The sequence below is a fragment of the Chiroxiphia lanceolata genome, chromosome 5 (genome assembly GCF_009829145.1).
Source record: "Chiroxiphia lanceolata isolate bChiLan1 chromosome 5, bChiLan1.pri, whole genome shotgun sequence".
Classification (NCBI taxonomy): domain Eukaryota; kingdom Metazoa; phylum Chordata; class Aves; order Passeriformes; family Pipridae; genus Chiroxiphia; species Chiroxiphia lanceolata.
Genome location: NC_045641.1, coordinates 56,535,937 through 56,559,607, shown reverse-complemented (window position 1 = coordinate 56,559,607; position 23,671 = coordinate 56,535,937). Strand labels below are relative to the sequence as shown.

General features: G+C 35.7%; 1 protein-coding gene across 2 annotated transcripts; it reads right to left on the bottom strand.

Moving 5' to 3' along the window:
- Nucleotides 1–641: 641 nt before the first annotated feature.
- NUP37 (nucleoporin 37) lies at nucleotides 642–23,650 on the bottom strand. 2 transcript variants are annotated; one of them, XM_032688861.1, is made up of 10 exons: nucleotides 23,580–23,650; nucleotides 21,793–22,012; nucleotides 19,489–19,613; nucleotides 18,420–18,492; nucleotides 13,723–13,817; nucleotides 5,619–5,709; nucleotides 3,279–3,460; nucleotides 2,258–2,308; nucleotides 1,787–1,880; nucleotides 642–1,015 (listed from the first exon to the last, which is right to left on the bottom strand). In XM_032688861.1, the coding sequence occupies exons 2-10, from the start codon at nucleotides 21,946–21,948 to the stop codon at nucleotides 902–904; spliced, it is 981 nt and encodes a 326-aa protein (XP_032544752.1). In that variant the 5' UTR covers nucleotides 21,949–22,012; nucleotides 23,580–23,650; the 3' UTR covers nucleotides 642–901. The 2 variants fall into 2 exon arrangements, with proteins under 2 accessions (XP_032544752.1, XP_032544753.1); XM_032688862.1 differs by lacking the exon at nucleotides 23,580–23,650 and adding an exon at nucleotides 22,701–22,775.
- Nucleotides 23,651–23,671: the final 21 nt, after the last annotated feature.

The window sequence follows — 23,671 nt, the reverse complement described above, 5'->3', positions numbered from 1 at the left end:
GTGACTGTAGTCTCACTTATTGTTGTCCACCTTCTGAATTGGTTTTATGTGTCCTGCATAAATAGGAACAAACAACAGAATAATTTAAAATCTAACTACTGCTAATAAGGATGGCTATGATGCTATAAGGAGCTGTTACACTAGCTGAACATCTTGATATCACTTCACTTGCAAAAACGTGCAAAAAAGATACTGAAGACAGGAGTTATGTCTGTCTTTTTCTTCCTTTACTTCATTTCTGGGTCTTGTATGGGAAGGACAGGAAAAATATGCTTCTAGAAAGCAGAATGTCTTTGGTTTTTCCTGTAAAGGCTGGAAGTAAAAGGCTGTAAACAGAAAAAACCCCACCATGCTGTTTGACATGCTTGAAGTAAATCCCTCTGTCATCTTGAGAGAAATAATACTGCTTCAAATCATCATTCTGATTTTACCATTAGCTTTTTCACTGTTTGTGGTAATTTAAAAAATGTTCAGGGACAACATTTTTTTTCTTATAAGATAGTGATGGTTGGGAAAGTTAATACAGAGACAGGTGTTCTTTCTGTAGGTGCTCTGGACAATTTCAGAGTACTTGAGCTGTGTTAGTGAGATTGTCAGACTGGGGTTGCTGGACATAAAAGCCCTTAAAAACCACTTAAAAATTAATTTTACACCAAATACTATATTTAAAAAGTACATTTTATTTTAAGAGAAATAACCAAGTATCAGATGTACGATAACCAATTTTACAAAAGCTCTTACAATTGCAAGCTAAAAATCAAACACAAATGATTCATACCTTACTTGTTCCTTTCTTATGTTCTCCAGGTGAATAAATACCATTACAAAGAGTAAATGTCTTCATTTTACTAGAAAACAGGCATTATGCTGTACAGTTTCATATTAAAGGCAAATGATTATTTTACATTTCAGTTACCCAGAAGAAAATTTTATGATCTCCTCCAACTGCACACAATGGAAGAGTTCTGTGCCATGTCAAACCAGACCCTACAGCTGCAGTTCCAGTAAGAATGGGCTTCAAAAAAAGACAGAGAGAGAGAGAAATATCAATACAACTTCCCTTATAAATGATTTCTATACCACGTATACCGAGTTGCATAGACAAATAAACACTATAGATTAAGTACTCCTTAACAAATACAGTTAAAATACAACAGAAATTCAACTGAAAAATCTGATTCTCCTCTTAGTCCATAGCTACTTACTGCATTTAAGTACAGCAAAATAGTCCATAATAACAAATTGTTTCAACTATTTACATTATTATAAATGTTATTGTTATTTTAAAGGCATACTTTCAAACTTAAAAGCCTTTTTAAATGAAATTATTTCTGTTATTTCAGTGTACTCACAAATAGTATGTTTGGAGGTAATACTCTTACTGTAAGTAGTACAAATGTATGCTGGCTCCAGCAAAACCAAAATATTTCCTTTGCTTTGCATTTTCATTCATGATTTAAAATGCAATTAGTTCAAACCAGTAAAATACAAAACTAGCTGGTTTTAGCCTCCTTAGTATTAGAAATATCGACAAATTTATTAAATAACAGGTTAGAGGTGTTTTTCTTCCCCTTAGCACTGATATGGCAAAGAAAACTAAAACATATAGATCAAGCAGCCTTTAAAATAGCAGGTTAAGTGTGCTGCAATTTTTTTGCCTTAGTATGGATGTCACAAAACAAAATAAAATAGGTACAACAAGAATAATTTCTGGATGGTTTGGGCTAGTTTTTAATTGTAGCTTTTTAGTATATATGAGGAGAACAGATGAGACTCAAAAATTTACCTGGGGATGTCCTAAGTGATGAACCAGCAGTTGAGTAGTTGTCTTTCCTGGATATCCAGTGGTTGCAAACAGATTTTCATTCACTCGGGACCATCTATGAATAAAATGAATGTACTTTTCAAATACTGCTGTCACATGATCAGTAGTGCATACAAAGTGGAGTTCTCTCCCTTGTGACTGTGTGAGGATGTCAGATATTCTACTAACAGCAGAGGAATAAATTTAGCCAAATGGCTTGTAAATGCCTCATATGCATGTTGTTGTTAAAAAGAAAAAAAATCATGGGAATGTAACGTGTATACTAAATGTGGGTCTATAAACTTTATAGACCAAGTTTATATAAAGTTTATAGACCAAGTCCCCCTAAAAATGACTTAACTTAGACCAGGTTCCTAAACTCACAACTGCTTGTATATACAGAGATTTATAGATTTATATAGACAAACCCCACAGAACACAGACAACACATACCTGAACAACCTGGCTCGATCAACATGGACGGGTCGCTTATCCTGTGGATAACTAAAACAGACATTCAGGGTAAAAAACTGCTCTGCAAACAACTACAGCTCATAATCTAAGTACCAAAAGCATGTATCATTTAAACAGTGAAAGGGACACATTGTCTACTCTCTGTGAAGCACCTGAGGGAAAACTAGAGCTTACATTCCTGCAGCTTACATCTCAGTTTGGAGTAGGAAAATTGAAGTAGTTATCCAGTTTATTATGGATCAATAATTATCTATTTATGACTTAGAATGAAACTTTAACACATAAAACTTACAGTGAGAGGTAAACAGTGAGATTCTGTCTCAAATGGACAAAAAGACAGACAATGTTATTTTTAACAGATAAATATTGATAGATAAAGATGAAACAAAGAATACCAGGGAATGGTCTGTACTGATATCGTAATTACTGATAATTGTTAATTTATTTACTGAATAGTTTATGCAATATATAGTGCATTGGGACTATATGATTAAGATGATTAAGGCACTGGAGCATCTCTCTTACAAAGAAAGGCTGAGGAAGCTGGGCCTGTTCAGCCTAAAGAAGAGGTAACTGAGAGGGGACCTCATCAATGCCTGTAAGTATCTGGAGGGAGGGTGTCAAGAGGATGGACCAGGCTCCTCTCAGTGGTGCCAAGCAACAGGACAAGAGGCAATGGGCAGAAACTGATGCACAGGAAGTTCTACCAGAATAAGAGGAAGAAATTCTTTACTGTGTGAGTGACAGATTGCCCGGAGATGTTGTCAAGTCTCCCTTGCTGGAGATTCCAAGACCTGTCTGGATGCAATCCTGTGCCCTGTGCTCTAGGATGACCTTGCTTGAGCAGGATGGCCGGACCAGACGAACCACTGTGGTCCTTTCCAACCTGACCCATTCTGTGACTCTGTGACTGACATGCTGTATTAGCCAAGTAGCTGCATCTCCTCATGTACTGATTAAGAAGAGAGTAAAGAAACCTCTCTCATGGGTATAAAAATACCTGGAGCGAGTGATATCCCAGATCAGCCAATCACTTCCAGCAACTGCTCCGATTTTAAGAGTATTTTTTAAACACCAGTCTGCTGACATCAGTGGCGTTTGTTCACACTCTAGGGAGAGAATGGCCTGCTGTGTAATTAGATCATAGAATCGGATTGTTCCATTCTTCTCTGCTACCATCAGCTGTTAAAGAGAAATTAATAGAATGTGGTAAACTTAGCATGTAATGAAACTTAATACCTTTTCTACTCTATAGCAAACTTAGAGTACATTCAAGCAAACATTAAGAATACTAAAATAGATACAATTTTTCACTTTGTACCAGAAAACATTCTCCTGGACCCTCTCCTACCAATAAATAAAAAGCACTTTAATCTATACTACTGTTATACTGTTATACATAATTATTTTAACTCTATGTATCTATAGATATCTATGTATATAATTTTGGTGGTTAGAAACACCAGTTCTTAACCACCAATGCACTGTGCTTTTAGAATTTTAAAGCAAAACGTTATTATTTTAAAATGGAAAAGTTCCTTTTCTGAGTTAAAAGAACTGACTGACAGACATAGTGCTGTAGAAAAGAAAGGGTTATCAAGCACTGGAACAGGGTGCCCAAGGAAGTGGTGGAGTCACCATCCCTGGAGGTGTTCAAGAAACAATTGGACCTGGCACTTAGTTGATACGGTGGTGTTTGGTCAAAGGTTGGACTCGATGATCTTAGATGTCTTTTCCAACCTAAATGATTCTATGATTCTAAACACAGTATTAATCAGTGTAACTGTACAATCTGATTTTATATAACACCTCTTACTTCATCCTGTAACAGTTTGCAACAGATTTTATCTAAACTTTTTCCATTAAAGTAATACATTCAAGCAGCTGTTAATTAAGTACTGTAGGAAGAGCTTCCTGATTAAATCATAGAATGATAGAAGGTTTGGGTTGGAAGGGATCTTAAAGATCATCCAGTTCCAATTGCCCTGCCACAGATATGGAGACGTTCCACTAGACCAGGTTGCTTAGGGCTCCATCCAACCTGTCCTTGAACTCTTCATGGAATGAGCACCCACAATTCTGAGCAACCTGTTCCAATGCCCAGATGACAAAATGAGATTTTTCTCCATGAGGTGCATTGGTTCTTAGGTAGTCATGAACAATAATTAAGAAAGGCAAAGAACCATAAGAAATACTACTCTAATAACATTCAAGTTTGTTTGGAAAAACAGAACTGTCACCAAAACATGCTTTTCTGCAAACTAAAGGACATGGTGCAGTAAGCATTTTCACCTGCAATAAGCTTTTCAGCAACTACTAAGTCTGTCAAGTTTTATGAGCATTTTGAAGGGGCTTTTCTTTAAAAAATATATAAATCCTGTGCCTATCTCTGATAAGAGTCAATAAAAAGACATGCTAATAATAAGTAAGATCATGTACTATTGCAATATTTTTTAGCAAATCTAGTAATTTTGTTGTGCTAACAAAGTTGCCCAGTAACAAACAGCAGCTAACACATTCAAGTGTGATTCTGTCTCGATCAACAGTTTTCCAAGCTTTCTTAATAAGGACAGATACTGATATTGGTGGAAATGTAGTGAGAATAGAGCTCCTTCTTCCCTATTGCTATGTAAATGCTTTGATATCTTATTTGACTGCTTTCTTCTGTTTTAAGTATGTTTTTGTGGTAACCTGAACAACTATTTGTAGCTGCTTAAGCAGTTATTGATGGGCACAACAGGAATAATAAATCCAAGACAGCAGGGACTAGACCCTTAGTGAAGCTGGATATTTGGGTACATATCAGCTGATTCATCCTCCCCAGTACAATAATCAGATAAGTACAAAATCACAGTCCATTGATTTGATTTTTCAAAATGTATTTCATATATGGCAAGCAAGAACAACATCAAAAAAAATCCCTTGCTAACTTCAAACAGATACTTTTCAAAGCTTGGCATGCTCTATAAGAGTCTGTGTTTCTGGTGAACTGTGTTACCGTAACTGAGTAAAACCCAAGCTTTCCTCTGGTAAGCTTTTCTCTGGTATTAATCTGTAAGTTAATATGCAATCAGCAGAACAGTTATCAACAACAACAGATGTATGTAATAAAGAAGGAATATTTCTGATGGGAGGAGTAAGGGACTGAGGGTAAAATGACAAGAATGGTAATGAGAATTAATTTACAGTCACTTCACATTAGCAGATCCAACGGATATCCAGTTACAATGTACACTAGCTCCCCAAACTTCAATGATACAGCATCAAAGATTCATAGTTTAGTTAAGTCCCCCTCCTGTTTTTTTAAAGGTGATGAGGGTGAGAAGCTGAAAACCACAACCTTAAAAGCCTCCTCAGGATGCCAGCAAACACTCATTCCAGGAGAACGTAAAACAAAATGGGCCTTCTCATTTCCTTCCAAATCCCAGACCCTTAAAAAAAAATAAAAAAAAATTGACTGCAAATACATTAACTTTCAGTGCCTCAATACATTCACAAAGGAAGTGACCAAATAGTGTTCATGCTGTATCATTTCAGGAAGTCAGTAAGAGTGGTCAGTGCTGCAGATAATGTATTTTAACACTGATGAGCTAGGCAGAGCCTCCATTTAAGTATCAAAATAATTTGACAATTTAGTTATCTAAACATGAAATCTGGATGAGATGCTCCCACTTTTTTCATAAGTCACCACTACAGCCTTTGTACTGTACCATAAACTCAGCGTTGGTCCAGTTGATACAAGCAACCTAGAATGTAGTACCAAGAAACTTAAATCATCCACATTGCCATGTAAAGGATAAGACCATGCATTAAAGTATTTTGGTTGCCTAATATATGAGTTTCCAGCATTTCCTGGTAAGACAAGATTGAGTAATGGAAATATAAGAATCCAGAAATGAAGCTAAGGCAAACAAAAGGATCTATGGCAGAGGTAACATGAGGCAACAAAGGGTCTTGGCAAGCTTTCAACAAATAAATCACATGGGCCAGTTTATTCTTTTCCTTTAGAAGGACTTGCAGTAAATATCAAGCAGCCATAACAATGTTAAAAAATCAGCAATGTTTGGACAATATGGATTGACAAGGAAGTGTATGCTGAAACTCCAAAATTAGGTGATGACTGAGTTTTCTTTGGATACATTCAATATGACTGTTAATGAGCTATGAAGCTACTTTGTTTATAAAATACAACAAAACCAAAACTGAACCTCACAGCAACTGATTTTTTCCCTACAAAATCAGTAGCTCAGTTGTAGGACAAAGACATCACAGTTGTGAATATCAGCCTGAACTACAAGGCTGAATACTATTTATATGCATTTGGACACTGAAACATACACATATATCCTTCCTCTCTGACATGCAAAACCTTAGAAACAGCCAATTTTTAAAGTTGTGTTTTGCCCAGTCTTTTGAGTTAGATGAGTGGCTACATACTATTATTGTTTATTTTAGAGGATTTTTGCTGACTTCCTCCAGACTTTTTCAGTTTATATCTCACCAGGGTGCTTAGAGCCTTATATTTAAGAGATTTCAAAAAACTCTTAAATAATACATCATAAGTCTAGACAAAATATATGGGAATAAAGTAAATATATTTAATGAACAATGTTGTTTTCTTGTGCCAAACCACAACAGATCAAATATTTGTTCTCCCTGTAGAAAACACAGGGTCTCTAATCTTGAAGAATCAGTGTCCTTATTAAAAAAAGTCAAAACAAAAAGCTGACAAGTGTTTAAAAAATGAAATATCTACTTGATTAGGTAATTTAGAAACATACAATACTTTCTTCTACTGCCAAAAATTTTGCCTTGTAGATTTGTCCAAGTCAAATCAACACTTTCCATGTGTATTTACTGTGCAGGGAGAAAATTATGATACAACAGAAGATGGTGAATCATTTTGGCAAAAGGAACAAGCCATGATGTTTCCTTTCCTGAGGTGAGTGATGTTATTAGGTGTTGAGACCGAAATTTATATTTTTACCTCTCTAACTTTGTTATTTATAAAGTTACCAGACTTGTATCTTGTACTTTGTAGGAATGGCAGGACTGCTAGTAACAAAGAGTGGAGGGAAGGGATAAAAGACCCTCTTATATTTCTTTCTTTCTTTCTTGATACCAAAGATGGTCTAATTTAGTTTTGGAAAAAAGAAAACCCAAACAAACCCCCAAAAAACCAAACCAGGCAATACATATCAAAGTAGATCTTTGTCTGAATGCAGCAAGTCTACACAATTACATATGTGTTCAATTTCTTTGTAACTAACCCAAGTAAAAAATGTGCAAAGACCAAAAATTAGCCAAAATGAATTTCAATTACTCAGTTACTTAGTAATCATAACCAAATCAGCTACAGATGCTAAAGAAAACCCCTCTACTCTTGTCTACATTCCTATCATGTAAATCGATCCAAGACGACTGAGCATTTTGTCTCCCATTCAAAGCTCTTGAAACTTTACTAATATTATCACAATTTTATACCAAAGTAAACTACTGTCTACTTTTCTCCAAACATCTGTATCTTTCATAAACCTGCAATGTGTCACCCTCTTAATTCTCCTCCTCCCTTCATCAACTATTGTTGTATAGACTTGTTACTGGGCTTGTGGTATTTTTTTCTGATGTTTAAAAAAAGCTCCACAAAAATTTAATGGGGAAAAGTTTGAATGACCGCAGTTGAAATAATGGCCAAAGTTTGATTAATGGAAAGTCTCAAAAATAATATTTAATCTGCTCAGTAAATTAATTATTTTTTTAAGTAACTAAGGACCGAGAAATTATATACTGCAATACTCTCAACATTTAAACAAACACAGAATACAGACACAGTTGCAAATGCTGTTAAAAAAAATTCTTGAGATATTAGAACATTTCTCTTGTCACTCATCCTGTAATTAAACAAAGAAATGACAACTGCAGTTATCTCAAAGCTTGAAGATATTCAAGCTCCCTTGGATCAACTATATTTTATGTCATATGCATGAATATGGATAATGACATGCTGCACATGTGCATTAATTTCATCATACAATGGACTTTTATTACAGTCGACAAAGTATTTATTTGAACTCTGAAAACCTGTCTTGTGGCAATGGAGATGATCCTTATTTTATATTCTAATTTTCTGAATTATGAATAATTCTAACTAGCAGAATCAAATCCTAACTGCACTTACTGCAATAGTAAAAGAACGAAACCATATTGCAATCTTCAGGCATTTCTCAAATCCCCAGAAGATGGAAGTAAAAGCAGGAATTCTTCCAAAAGAAGATTTCAAATAATTTTAGTGAGTGGGGTGGGGGTTAGAACAAACCTTGACATCCGATAAGATTCCCAACCACAAAGAATGATCAACTATACTTGAACCATTACTCAAACATTACTCATATCCAAAGTGGTTTTGTTGTTTTGTTGGGTTTTTAATATCTAACTTTAATATGTTTCTTTATATCTCCATCAGAAATATTCCATGTGCAAGGAAAATCCTATCACTTCTGAAAAGCTTAGAGGACTATAGAGAAAGGAAAGATTCCTTTTACTGAAATCACACAAAGGTAAAGTGAAATTGTTCCTAACTGAGCACAAGGAGTGAGGATATCTCACTAAAGGAAAATGGAAGTGGACAGATTAGTTAATACTGCAGAGAACACAACCAACATTGGCCTTATCTAAGGTCTTCTGCCAACTCCATATGGAAGTGGTTATCAAAGATCTGGAGGGTACTATGCAGGACACATAAGAATAGAAGGCTGAAGTGGAATTACAGAAATTCCTTCTATCTGGTCAGGTGAAATATTCAAGACAATTTCTAGTAATTTATTTTATTTTACTGACAAAGAATTCAAGTTATCTAATGCAAAACCAGAGACCACACAGCATTTTTGAAAAAATGTGAAGCTTCATTTCTATCCTTTCAACCAAAAAAAAAAAAAAAAAAGTCTGCTAAGAGTTATCAGCTTATTGTTTCCAATACAGATGTAAAACTAAATGCTGTAGTATGACTTTTACTGAGAAACTCAACTACAATTCTGCCAATGACTTTCTAAAATACAAGCTGACTTCTAAACAAATCTAATGCAATTATTTCTATTTAAAAACAATTTATAGGCTAGACTATGTTCTAGCATTGTGTGACCCTTAACATAAATAATAATGTGCCACACAGGAAATTACTACATCATCCTCGTATTTTGAAGACTTCCTAACTAAAAGCTTATTCACCCACACTTAAGACCAGACTGAAATAACATTCCAAGTATTTGCTTTGGAAAGTGTTTTTTTTTTTTTTTAAGCTGATGGGAGAGCAGTTAATATTCACACTGTGGTTGTGAAGTACAACACAAGTTGGTTAATACTTGCATTGTGACTGTAAAGTATAACAGAATTGTGTAAGACCACATTCAGGGGAACAGGGATACCTATAAAAAGTGGGCAAATTTTCCTCAATTATAATGCAGAACTAGCTTGATAAATTGTAGTGAGAATACCTCAGAAAGGACAGGTATTTTGGTGTGACATTTCTTATATGAAGAGAGATTGGAGAATCCAATCACACAAACGGATGAAGATAGAACAACATGAAATAAGACACCTTTTATAAAAACATTGGTAAAAATCCATAACTGACTGCACTAAAATGGGAAGATACAAATAAAATATAATTTTTATAGGTAGAAATAAGTGATAATGACAACTTTCCAATACAGCCAAAGGCTGAAATATTTATTGAGTACACAAGGTAAGATTCAAGTGCAACGTGCAACATGTGCTGGCAATACATTAAAGAACACAAGACAAACAAAATAAACAACAGTTACCATTAGCTTTCCTACATATTGTCTAGAGAAAAACCTACACAAAATAACTGGGGCATAAGAGTACCATGTAAAAAATATATGCTACAGATTAAACCCCCCTAAAACCAGATGGAACACATTTTGAGAGTCTAGTTGATTTAGCTTTCAGCCATATCAAACCTTTCCCCCAAATCTCTGTCCAGGGAGCAGAGTTAACCTTCTGATGGACTGGCATTTATGTTACGTGTGACATAACACTCAACTTCACAGTGACTGATAAATTAATTCACAAAATCATTCTCTATGAAGTGACATGAACCATGGCCTAAGCAATTGAACAGAACTCAGAAAGAAATCAAAGGGCAAGTATATGCACAGATAAAGTGTAAGACAATGCAATCGTACATTCTTTTGCACACAAAGAGAGAGGAAGATGATGTAGTTTAAGGAATAATTAAAATTAAAGAAAAAGAGAGAGTGAGGGAGGGAAAGGTATGGATCAGTCCTTTTCAGCTTTTTAAAATATAAACTTTTATGATACCAAGAAATGGACAAGCAGATTACTTTAATTACACATAAACATTATATAGAATTTTGAAACTGAGATATGAAAGCTAGATTATGAAAGAACTAGACAAAGGAAAACAATTAGATTACATTCAAGAGGCAATTTACTTTTCTGCCATGACCATATTTGGCTTTCAGCAGTAATGTAGAAATATCCTAAATTTGATTTTTGACTGCACATAAGAGATATTTACTTTTGTTACTTCAGTTGCACTTAATTTGTTATCACATAAGATTTATAAATGAAACTGAGTCAAATTTTTGTTTAATATAATGTTAGTTATTTCAGCTATTTCCCCTGCCATTTCTTTAGAATTTTGCAATGAAACATTAGAAATATTTTTCTATTTTTAAAGAAACATTACAGCAATTCTGAAATGTGTAAACAAGTGAAATGAAGCAAAATTTTAAAACTGCAATATCCTGCCAAAGATACAGTTTAACTCTATGCTTATGAACAGTTTCATCCATCTTGAAATATAGCCATGCCTGGGACCAAAAAAAGAAAGTAATATATGATATTTAGGACTCAGGATTTGAATTTTTCAATCAACTTTCCAGATGTAATTTTTCACTACAGGAACTTAGATTTTTAATATAAATACAGTTGTAAGTAACTGTAACACAGTGAGTTTTAAGAGTGTTCCAAAAGTGTCTTCTTTCAGAAAAGCAATTTTTTTAAGGCAATATTAGTTTTGACATTTTTGGTGCAGTGAAACATTAGATTATTAAAGTGTACTGCATATTTACATACCAACACCTCTTTACTTGTCTATGAACACACATAAGACTTACTCACAACCACCTGACACAGATGACCACTGCAAATATTTTTATGCAAGAGTATTTTTAGTTCAGCTCTACTTCACAGCTGGAAAAAAGTCTTGTGTTGTGAGATCAAGGCCAACACAGACAACATGCAAGAAACAACAAGCATTCCTGAGTGACACAGCAGCAGCTGAAAGGTAAAAACACTGAACAGAACCAGTATCTGACTTACACTGTCTGTCCTCCAGCCAAAATGACTGAACCCAGCTCTGAGATGCCACTGTTGCAGCAGCTTGTGGCATGTTGTTGCATGTTGAGTAGGTGCAAACTGAAAATCTCACCTCCTTAGTGGTCTCTGCTAAACTTACTGCTAAACTTTCTACTGAGTGAAAGCCAGAGAAGACCTAAACATGTTTGTATATATTCATTACATACTGAAATATTGTATTAGAACTTTATTAAGATTTAAAAGTGGAATTCAAAACTTCGCGTCCTTGTGCTAACTGTTCTAGAACTTTATTCCACTGGTATTAACAGATGATGTGTCCTGAGAACAATTTCAGAATAGAAACTCAGTACAGACAGGAGAATTACTCCTCTTCTTACATTACTGCTGAAGCAAATTACACAGTAAGTTAAGAATGATTTTGGTAAGTCCCAAGGAATGCATTTTCCATTAGTTTTGAAAGTGTAACCTTTAAATTCAATAGAAAAGGTCTTCATGCCCCACATGTACGAATGGAAAAAATAAGAACTCAAGTAGCCAAAAAAAATCCTACTTATTTCCCATGGCTTTTAACCAAAGACTTTATGGTTTATGGCATAAAATGTCCTTCATAGTTACTAAGCTGAAATCTTGTTAGTATATATTAATTATATAATTTTTATTTCCTTTTAAAATAGTATCAATTGGACTACTAGTTTTAAAACAGTTTTCTTTCATCCCAGGAACACTGAGCATTTCATAAAATAAACAAAAAAAGGCCACATGGTCAAACAGCTTTTTGCTGAATAAGCCCAATATGAGTTTAGATTTAATAAAGAAATCAAGGAGAGGAAATAAATCAGAACAAGCTACACATAAGTCATACATTTCTACTATTCATTCCTAATGATTCTGTTGGAAATACAGACAGGGCATCTATGGAGAATCTGCCTACTCGTCAAAGTAGCATTTCTGAGTTCCTCATGGGTGTTAAAATCACAGGCCTTTAAGATTTTCTATTTAGGTAGGACAGAGTAGCTCAACTAAAGCTACTAAACTGTGGTTTATATCAGTTGATATAAATCTCATACACAAAATCTCATACACTGAGTAATCTTTCTAAGATCTATTCACTTCTTTCCTAACAGGTAGAAGATGGTTTTAATGAAAAATGACATTTTTTTCCCTGAGTCATTTATATAGGAATTGATATGGTGGTAACTTCAAAGATCAAATATACAATTTATATAATTGGAGAAGAAACTAAAACGGTTCCTCAATTGAGAAAGTTTTGAATTATCACAGTTATCACAGAGAAAAGATGATGCTTTCTCAACTCTTGCTGCTCTGCTGCAGTGCCCTGCAAAGCCTGCATAGCTACCCTTCTGCTACTCCAACTGCTTTGAAGGGATAAGAATAGCAGCTTTTAGCAGATTCAAGGACTCTATTAGAAGAGGAAGATGGGTGACCTTTTGATAAGGAAAAACTCCTGTACTACAAAACTTTAACCAGCCTTTTCCAAAGCATTAAACCATGTTTCCCTTCTACTTCCAGTAATATATATCTAAATACATGGGTTTGAAGCAGCTATAATCATGGTATTTTGAGCTGCCAGTACCACTGTGTAAGTATTGTAATGTTTTTAGGCTGTGTCATCCTCACCTCCTGGTAAGACTAATAAATATGGGTAAGCAGACAAGTTCACATATGTTGATTTTAAACTTGACTCGTCTGATGACAGAATGGATAGAGAGGGTCTATATAATTCAGAGCTGAGCTATGCATGGCTTCTATTACTGTCCAGCATGGGAAAAAATAGCGTATGCAATTCCAAGACACAATAGGTTTTTTCACATTGAGTCTAGTTGGTTCAAAATATTGTTTTGAAAAAAAAACAATCCACAAGTCACAACAAAAAGCCAGTCTGCAACCCAAGTTAATGAGAGTAGTCCATTTTTTGTCTTGTTAGTGGACTGGCTTTGTCAATGGGCCATGAAGGCCAACTAAAAATAAAAAAAATAAATGCTTATTTATTTAAGTGAACATGTAAGGTATTCACACATAGAAAAAGTCTATTTCAACAGTGTTTTGAACAGAATGCATACCTGCAGGTGTGATCATCACTTACGCTTGCAACCTCTTGACCTTCATTGGGAGCAAACACCAGATCATTAATGTAATCTGAGTGGCCATCAAATGTCTGTCAACCAGAAAAAAATAAATACTTTTACCTTAGAGAAAAAAAAAAATACTTTTACCTTAGAGCTGCCTGCTCCATCAACCCACAATGTATTTAATAGAACTGCTAACGGAAAGATGTTTAAGTGTTAAGATAAAACTATCATTTTACATAGAAGGTAAAACAAATCTTTATCGGTAACTGGGTTTCTTTAAAATATCTAATTCATGTGTAGATTCACACTGTAGGTGAAAATACCCCCTCAGTATTCTTTGTAGTTACCACAGAGGTCAGTTTGGTGCTCTTGCTTGACAGAGATCAGTGAATCATACTAGAGCTTTTTATCCGTCTTTTGACCACTGAATTTTGAAGGTAGAAGATAACAAATCTCAGAAACAAAGAGGAGAATGAGCAGGAAGTGAATGTGTGCATGATCTACCTATATTAAAGAACTCTGATTACTGGTAAGTAACTCTGAGCTCTGAATAGCAATTTTTCCTACAGGTTCCTGCAAGCAGCAATACAGTTTATCCTGAAGGAGCAATAAACCAGCCACTTATCCAGCACATGTCCTTTTCCAAGCAGTTAGTGCACAAATTGCCTAAGAGGATAGGTCTACTAAAGATGGCAAGCCAAAAGGTTACCTTTAGAAAAACCAGTGAAAAAACTTGCAGTGAAAGAAGAAGAAACAGAAGACAATGCACCATCAAGACCTTGAGAAAATCAAAAATGAGGAAAAGCAGTAGAAGCAAAATCAAGCAAGTCATACAGTACCTCAGCAATTACCCACAATTTCTTTTAAGCATTTGAGAAGAGCAAACACAGTGCATTGTGCTCTCTGCTTTACAAGCTGTTGTGCTTAAGAGAAAAGAAAATGGGGTATAGCTCACAATCTTCTTTTACTATGAATTAATAGATCATCCATTCTCAAATAATAGGAGACAAGCACTCATGGTGTGAACGCACATGTGAACTGCCACTCAAAAGCAAACATCTGATGTTCTATCAGAAAGCATAAAGTTATTTCAATGGAAACCTTGTTACTGTGTAATTCTTCTCATCTGATGCTTCTTAATCATGACATTTTTATTTCTGACTACTGCAAATAATTTATCTGTAACAAAACCCAATTTAGCAGCATAGCTTTTCTGAAGAAAAAAAACCCTCCAGTTTTAGTAAAAATTAAGTTATATAATTCTTACGTATTTTGAAGACTGTTCAGTTATCTTGGCCATAATATCAAAACACCTCTTCCCCCCCTTAATTCTATTAAGTGTTTTGTATTTATCTACAGACATCAGTAATCTTTTGAGGTTTACAGTATCATCAAAAACCTAAAGTTAGATAACTTATACACATTTAGTAATAAGCAAGTATGCAGAAGTCATTTCATTTAGGGTCCAGTTAAAGTTTAAAGTACTTTCAAATTCATTCACGTGGGGGCTAGGTATGAATAAATCATCTCAGGTCTCATTAGAAAAAAATCAGCTTTCTCTGTCTATGCATTTATACATATTTACTCTCATTAAATACATTAGTGGTGTTTTTGACACGCAAATGTCCATATGTAGATATATCTGGTATTGTTCCATCATCTTCTATTCAGTCCCACTGATTAAGTCTCAAGGCATAGCTGCTCTTGTTTTGCCCAGCAAGGTATCATAAAAATGAGACAAAAATATCCTATGGATAATAGCATGAGATGGAGTGATTGCAGAGGAAAACAAGGTCAAATGAAAACAAGTTCCACAATTTCTGAAAGGGAAACACACTACCTTGTCTCTAAGTATAGCTATTCTGAGGAACAAATTCAGAATTGATAAAAAAAAAATATTTCTCAAGCACACAAAAGAACTAAATCCCCCTCTCTAAAAATTTTATGAATTCTTCACCAATTCAATAGAGAAACATTTCCAGCAGCCAACTTTATTTTTTCCAATAGGTCCTAATTTTATTAAAACCTAATGGATTATACCAGAACGAATATATCATAAGATGATGCTAAACTATTTAGACAGAAATGCCAATTTTTTGAAAATTTTCAGCATTCTGAAAAATGTCTCATTTTACTCCCACGGTTCTGATGAAATATGCTTTTTATTAAACAAAATTTGAAGCAGGAGAAGGAAGCCATAACTCATTTCCAAATGAAAACCTCAAAAGAAGAAAAAGGTTTCATGAAGATCCATCAGTCATATTTTACCTTTTGTTTTTTTGTTCTGGGCTTGATCCAACCCATAAATTTTGGATTAGTTGTGTTGACAAAGTAATGGAAAACTCGGTGTGCTTCAAGTTCCTTCTTGATGATTACATCAAGACAGCCTTTCCATGGGGAAAACAGAGTAAGATTACTCAGTCTATCCCTCCAGAAGCAACACATACAAATTGTTTACTACAAAAGACAAAATGTTCAGAGATTACATTGTGACTGTAATCACATACTTCCTTCAGCATTGTTTGCACGTTCTGTACCTCTCCTGAAAATCCCATGTGTTAAGTATGTATTAAGTTAAGTATGGATAAAAGTTTTCCATGCGTTCATTCTAAATTCAACCTAAGGTTTATGAAACAGGCTTCCTGAGGTATCAGTAACTGTTACTAAGAAGCCACTGTATCAAACTTTATTGAAAGCCAGCTCAGGGTAGTAGCTCATGGAGAGTTTGTGAACAGTTGAGACTCTGCATGTGCTTTAAATCAGTTAGGCATTATTTTTTTCTTGACAAGAAGTCTAATGATTGTCTAGGGATAAGAAATTAAGACCATTACCCAGAGAAAGGATTTTCCACACTTTCTATCAAAAAACCCCAGGAGACATTTCTCGAAGACAACTTTTACCAATATAAACAATAAACACACTAGTCCACATTCTTTCTTTTCATTAATGAGTTGCCTGCTAGTAGGTAAAAATAGCTATCACAGTACTTCTTAATAAAGTTCTTAGACTGTTAATTCCAGTGATGGAGCTGGCACAAACAAAGCTAACAGCTTTACTGTTAAATTCAAGCCATTTGTATTGAATAGGCACCAAACAATTACAGAACCATTAAGGTTGGAAAAGACCTCTGAGATCATTGTGTCCAATCATTAACCTAACACTGCCAGGTCCACCACTAAAGCACGTCCCTGAGCACCACATCTACATGTGTTTTGAATGCTTCCAGGGACAGTGATTACACTACTTCCCTGGGCAGCCTCACCACCCCTTTAGAGAAGACATTTTTCCTAATATCCAATCTAAACCTCCTCTGGCACAACTTGAAGCCATTTCCTATCGTTCTATCGCTTGCTACCTGGAGAAGAGACTGACTCCCACCTGGCTACAACCTCCTTTCAAGCCTGTTGTAGAAGGTGATAAGGTCTTCCCTGAGCCTCCTCTTCTCCAGACTAAACACCCTCTGTTCTTTCAGCTGCTCCTCATAGGACTTGTGCTCCAGACTCTTCACCAGCCTTGTTGCTGGACACGTTCCAGCACCTTCAATGTCTTTCTTGTCATGAGGGGCCCAAAACTGAACACAGGATTTGAGGTGCTGAGTACAGAGGGACAATCACTTCCCTAGTCCTGCTGGCCACACTCTTTCTGATACAAGCCTTGTTAATCCAAAATAAATAAAAAATTTAAGAATTTAGATGCTGAATTTATCTCAATGAAGTCTGTAGTAGGAGGCTCATCCCACTGTTTCATTATTTCCACTTATTATCCACCCATCAGTTACAATGTTAAAGTAACTTCACATTCTGCTAAAAAGTTAAAAGATTTAATTCACACCTTAACATTAAAGCCTGTTCTCTGAAATACCATAAAACTGGCAGATATTACATAAATAGATAACTTTAATAAGGAATGAGAGAACTTTTAGAACTATTTTGTCAGAAATGCTATCCAAGTTGATAATAAATATGTCAGTTATCCCACTGCCCTGGTGGCAAAGTCACATAAATTGACCAAAAATGAAAGAAGGAAATTAAAGGTATGTGCATGTATGAAGCAACATAAAAAGCATTTTCTTTAAAGACATTTTAGCTTTGGTAACAGCCATCTTTACTTCTTATGCCATGTTTTTATTCATTCTATTATCAGTATGACCAGATAAGTGACATCCACAATTCATTTAGTATGGCAACTGTCATTGTCTTACTAATACAAGCCAACAAACCACAAAAAAAGTGTATTATTTTCTCCTTTATACCCAATAAACCACTCTCAGCAAAAGAGGCATTATTATATTCTAAAGCAGTAAAAACCAAGGAACACTCCCCCAGGTTTCTTTGTATTTAGCTTTGCTTATTCTTAGCTAAGACCTCGCAAAAAAAAAAAAAATTCAAACTGGATAGCACAGATATCTAACTGATAGTAGTACTTGGTCTGGGACATTGTTTCAAAGGAAGGACTTTGAGGAAAATCAAAAGATCATGTAGCCGATAATTACAGTTATTCCCACTCTAAAAACAGAAAGGTATATACAATACAATAATTATCCCTAAAGATGATGGATATAGAGCACAGAACTGTGACAGATCCTATCTCATACAGTACATCAAGCAAAATGAGCCAGAACGACAGTTAAAGATTAGACTTCACTAAAGACTAAATCACCTTTTAAAAATCAGTTTAGCTGCCCTTACCTTAAATTCATTCTTGTCTTGAAGGTCTGAAGTAAAGAGTCTTAACTTCCTATCAGAAGCTGCAGTACAAAATCTGTACTCAACAGACAAAAAAAAAAGGCCTTTCAGTCAATCAACATTGCAATGGTTGACTTTTTAGCAGTTTTCCTTCACTTTAAACCTGCAAAGTGACACGCAAAGGAAAAATCAGATTTTGAAAAATACCAAAAGCATCTGTCTTAACTTTTCTGCTTCGGCAACAAGTAGAGTTATAATTGGAACTTATCAGTAGTGTGTATCAAGTGCCAAGAATACTTTTCCATAGACAGAAACACAAAACATTTCACAAAGCTTAATTTTAACCAATTATCAATTATCCGTTACCTGAAATATCTTTCATAACTGCCATTGAAACTTCCCCTGGAAGAAGTTAAGAGGCAGAGCACAGAAAAGAACCCTCATTATCAGTGGTCTAAAATACCAAAACATAAAATTCATAAACCAATTTCTAACATATTTTAACCAAAATACTGTACAAAAATTCAGCAGTAAGCAACTATCATACAAACTATTGAGAACATTTTAATTCTTAAGTGTACATTTAACAGCTAACTATCTTTCTAGATATACGCCTCAGTGTCTCTCATAAATAGTAGTTGATCTGCTCTAAAACACAGCAGACTATGCAGACCACTACAAATAAATAGCTTTAAATAGCTTTATAGAGGAAGCCATTACAATGATCTCGTACTTAGACTAAGTTCTTAAATCCTTTTTCACAGATGTACAAAGAATGAACTAACTACATCTAAGATCCATGAAAATAATGAAAAAAGTATTATTTACTGCTTGTTCACTGGGGACAGGGTCAAGGGGCACAAGAAGTAGAACAAAAAAACAAACAAATGAACAAAACCAAACAAATCAACAACAAAAAAATAAGATAATGTTCTACTGAAGTGTTCAGAGACTTCATCAGTGATTTCTCAAGAGTTAGATTTCACTCATAAGGTTTGAACAGTCTAGTATTAAGGAACTAGGGAAAACAGGTAGGAGACAAGGATTCATTGTACTCATTTAGTGTAAGTACCTTATCTGGGGAGGTATAGCATCAAGTCTAGTTTCAGGACTCCATGCTATGGCGTCAACTCTGATTCCGTGGTGAAATGTTCTTAGTGTCTTATATTGCATGCCTTCCACTTCTGCATCCTCCTCCTACAGAAATATTGCAGTTAGCTGATTCAGAACGATGTCTTGGTGACTTCTAACAAATCAGATTGATACGAAATGGAAAGGCTTTCAAAATTACACGTATCTGGGATCTTTTTAGATCGTAACACCATCAAATTGAAAACCTGGAACACAAGGAAAGTATTAACTTGAAATATTTAAGTACTTAAAAATACATTAAATGACTGTAGTCTCAAGCCAGAGGCCAGGGCAGAGTAAAAAAAAAAGAACTGAGTTGCAAAGATGCTGAGCTCATTCTTTGTCCAGGTAGCATCTTCACAGATACAACTAAAGCCACTTATAACAGCAGGGTAAGTAAGTACACACTGCAGTGAGGAGAAACAAGGTGAGCAAAAGCAAGCATGTCATTTAAGCTCTCTTTTCTCTGAGCTGCTTTTACACTATGGAAAAATGCTAGCACTTTCAGAACAGCAGTCTTCAAACAGCAGGAGCTAGAAAGGTGACCTCTGTCATCTAACTGTAATTACAAACTTGTTTATTCTTCCCACTGGTGAGAACACAAAATGAGACGAGCTGGGGTTGTGGACCCCATCAGTCAGTTGACCTCTAAAAAACTTCCATAAGTTTTCAAAATATCTAATGGATACTTCTACAAAATGTTCTTTATGTCATAATTCTGGTTTATGGTAAAGAACCTTCTGTATGCCTTTGCATAATGTAGAGGCTAAGCAGAACCTAGCTGAGGATGCATGACAATATCTACAGTTTTCAATGCTTCTCAACAGGGAGCAAGAACAGCATTTTCCTCCCCTACTTTGAAATACTCAATGACTCCACACGTGGAAGAGAAGTTCTGAAAATTATAGAAAAACTACCTTGTACCAGTGGTTGTCAAAATTTTAATTGCTTCCTTTTCAAGGCCTACCCTAGAAACAAGGTAGTGAGCAATACAGATGACAGTATGTTTTTATGGTCTTTCAGAAAAAATTCCAACAATAAGACCTCGGGGAATAACAATTATAAAAATACCAGTTATGCTATTATTCATAATAGACAAAGTACAAAAATAATACTGTATAATAGAGAAGTGAGATGAAGGAAAAAAAACTTAAAAATTTCAAACCATTGTCTCCAATTGATTTTCAAGCATCTAGGCAAAAGCTCCACCTAATTAAAAACATCTTATACAGCATAAGAATATACAGTACTTGGTATTTCACATTTTAAAAACTTTCACAATATGATGACTAAATAATTTCAAGGTAAGAAAGCATATTTTACTGTTTCCAACAGTCTGTGAGAGAGACCCAATAAAAACAATTGGGGAAAAAAAAATTAGGTAATTATTTTCACAGTCCTTCCCTAGAAGAAATACCTACAAAATTAGCACAGACATGTTAGTTCTAACCTTGAAAGTAGTTGTAATCTTTTCTGTTTCACAGGCTAGCTGAAAGCTTTCGAAGATAATTTAATCTAAATAGCAAATGTATGTAGAACAAAATATAACTGTGCAAAAATGTGCCAATTACCAATAAAGAACAATGAGCAAAACAGAGATTAAGTCACATATTTCCTAAGTTGGGCCTTTAAGTTCTGACACATTCACCAACATTAGAAAGAGATACTAACATGGGATTACTCTTCCAGTACAATACTTCTGATTTCTTTGCAGTCTATTCAGAGGGTATAGTGATAGAATGAGAGGTAACAATTTTAAATGGAAAGAGGGCCAGTTTACATTAGATATTAGGAAGAAACTCTTTACTGTGAGGGTGGTGAGGCACAGGAAAAGATTGCCCAGAGAAGCTGTGGATGCCCATCCCTGGAATTCTTCAAGGACAGGTTGGATGGGGCTTTGAGCAACCTGGTCCAGTGGAAGGAGGAACCTTTAAGATCCCTTCCAATCCAAACCATTCTGTGATTCTATGATTCTAATCAAAAGGAACTTTATACCATCCCATTTATATCAGCAAATTGGTATTATATCAGTGTGTATTTTATATATATATATGCAAACATATATATATATATTTCTATTTTCCTGAAGAACAAGTATCCCAGACTTGTTAATGTAATAAACAAGTAAAACTGTCCTGTTTACATAGGGAGAGGAGGAAAGTGGCCAGAGTCTTCCTACAGTAGAGGTGCTGGCAAAGTAAGTTTCAGGACACAACTAATAAAATCAACAATAGCACAGACTAACCTGAAATCTGCAGGTCCCAATAACTACATAATTATTGCCACCATAAGCAATGAGGGAACATGCATCTCCACTGTCAAAGGGATTGAATTTTACCACATGCACATAATCTTCACAATCCACAGTGTAAGCAATGTTTCTAGTAGAATCTTGCTTCATTTTCAGTGGACTAAGTCAAGGTATCACGGAAGCAATGTCTTCTCCAGGATGAAAATCTACATTCCTACACAGGAAGTTTTAAAAAGGAAGGATTACTCATTTGCATAAAGAAAAAACGTAAAAGGTATTTGTGGTAGAGCAAATCAAAATTTCCTGAAACATCATATTTAAGAACACAAAAGCTGCACTTAAGCTTATTATTTTTAGATGTAATATAGTTTCATCAATTAAAATATTTACTAACCTAGCATATGTTAAAACTCTCTACAGACTTCAGCAATGACTTCAGCAGATTTTGTGCTACTTGGCAACTCAATAGCAATACAAGAACTTAAGTAACTGCACACACCAGAAAAGTCACATACTGTATTTTAAAATTTTCAACTAATGACAAGAAATGACACATTACTACCTTAAAATTCTCTTTACTTGTCTACCTCTTTAAAGATTATCTAACTACAAGCAGAGTTAACCAAAGTTACAGAACTGCAAATAAAAGTAATCATGCATAATCTTTAAACATGATTTCATGATTTATGCCTCCCCAACTGCAGAGCACCTATTACCTTTATGTACTAGAACTTGTACTTTACTGTATTTAACCAATTTAATAAAAAAATCAGGTTCTTGTGCTAGTGATTTCAGAATCACTCCTTTTAGTCCCAGTACAGATTTGATGTTAGTTTAAGCCTTTTTGGGAAATCAGACTTTTAACTACACAGCTCGTGGAAAACCAGCTTGAAATTGCAGACCTTTGCTGCGTTAATGATCTGAAGGTCTCAGCATCCAAGACTGAACATTTTGGTTGGGAGCCAGCCAGGTTTGACACGGGCATTACTCAGACACAGAGAGGCTCTCCACAGTTGTGTGTTTATTTATTAATTCATCCAACAAACCACCACTATAAACACTTAAGCCATATAACTTGCATAGCTTTGCTCCTAAGGCCAAATGCAAGTTCTAACCCTATATGTAGTTTTCTTCCTTTAAGGCTTCCCAAAAACACAAGCCATTATAGAACGATAGAGTGTTAAGGGGGTGGAATGGACCTTAAAGACCACCCAGTCCCAAATCCCCTGTCCCGGGCAGGGACACTTCCCGCTAGACCAGGCTGCTCAAGGCCTTATTCAACCTGGCTTTGAACACTGCCAGGGTTGGGATATCCATGGGCAACTTGTTCCAGTGTCTCACCACCCTCACAGTGAAGAATTTCTTTCTAATACCTATCTAAATTTGCCCTTTCAGGTTGTACCCATTAATCCTTGTCCTGTCACCACAGCTCCTGACAGAGTCCCTCTCTGGCTTCCCTGTAGGCTCCCTTCAAGATACTGGATGGTTGCTGTGAAGTCTCCACGCAACCTTCCCTTCTCCAGCCTGAAGAGCCCCAGCTTCCTCAGCCTGAACCATCAGCCATCAGATTAGTTTTAAGTGAAAATACCAAAAACATCATTAGCTCCATTACTTCAGGAAACACGCTTAGGGCAACCGAGCCGCGTGGGTGCCCGCTACCTCCGCCCATCCATCCGCCTCCTTTACCCTCGTACTTCCCCCTTTGTCCCTTCAGGGCGCAGCTGCTGCTCCCCGGGGAGGCTGCCCCGGTTCCCCCGGCCCGGGGGTCCCCCTACCCGCACCTCAGAGGCCCCTCTGCAGACACGGCCCCCGCCAGTCCCGCTCCGGCTCCGCCCCTCCCGCGCCGGGAGCGCTCCCTGTGCTTCCGGGGCAG

Excerpts from the sequence above, each read along its gene's own strand:
- NUP37 (XM_032688861.1), bottom strand. The coding sequence starts at position 21,948 with ATGAAGCAAGATTCTACTAGAAACATTGCTTACACTGTGGATTGTGAA. Across the intron at positions 19,614-21,792 it reads TTGGGACCTGCAGATTTCAG|GAGGAGGATGCAGAAGTGGA; the intron begins GTTAGTCTGTGC and ends ATATTTCTGTAG. Across the intron at positions 1,881-2,257 it reads GATCGAGCCAGGTTGTTCAG|ATGGTCCCGAGTGAATGAAA; the intron begins GTATGTGTTGTC and ends TTTTATTCATAG.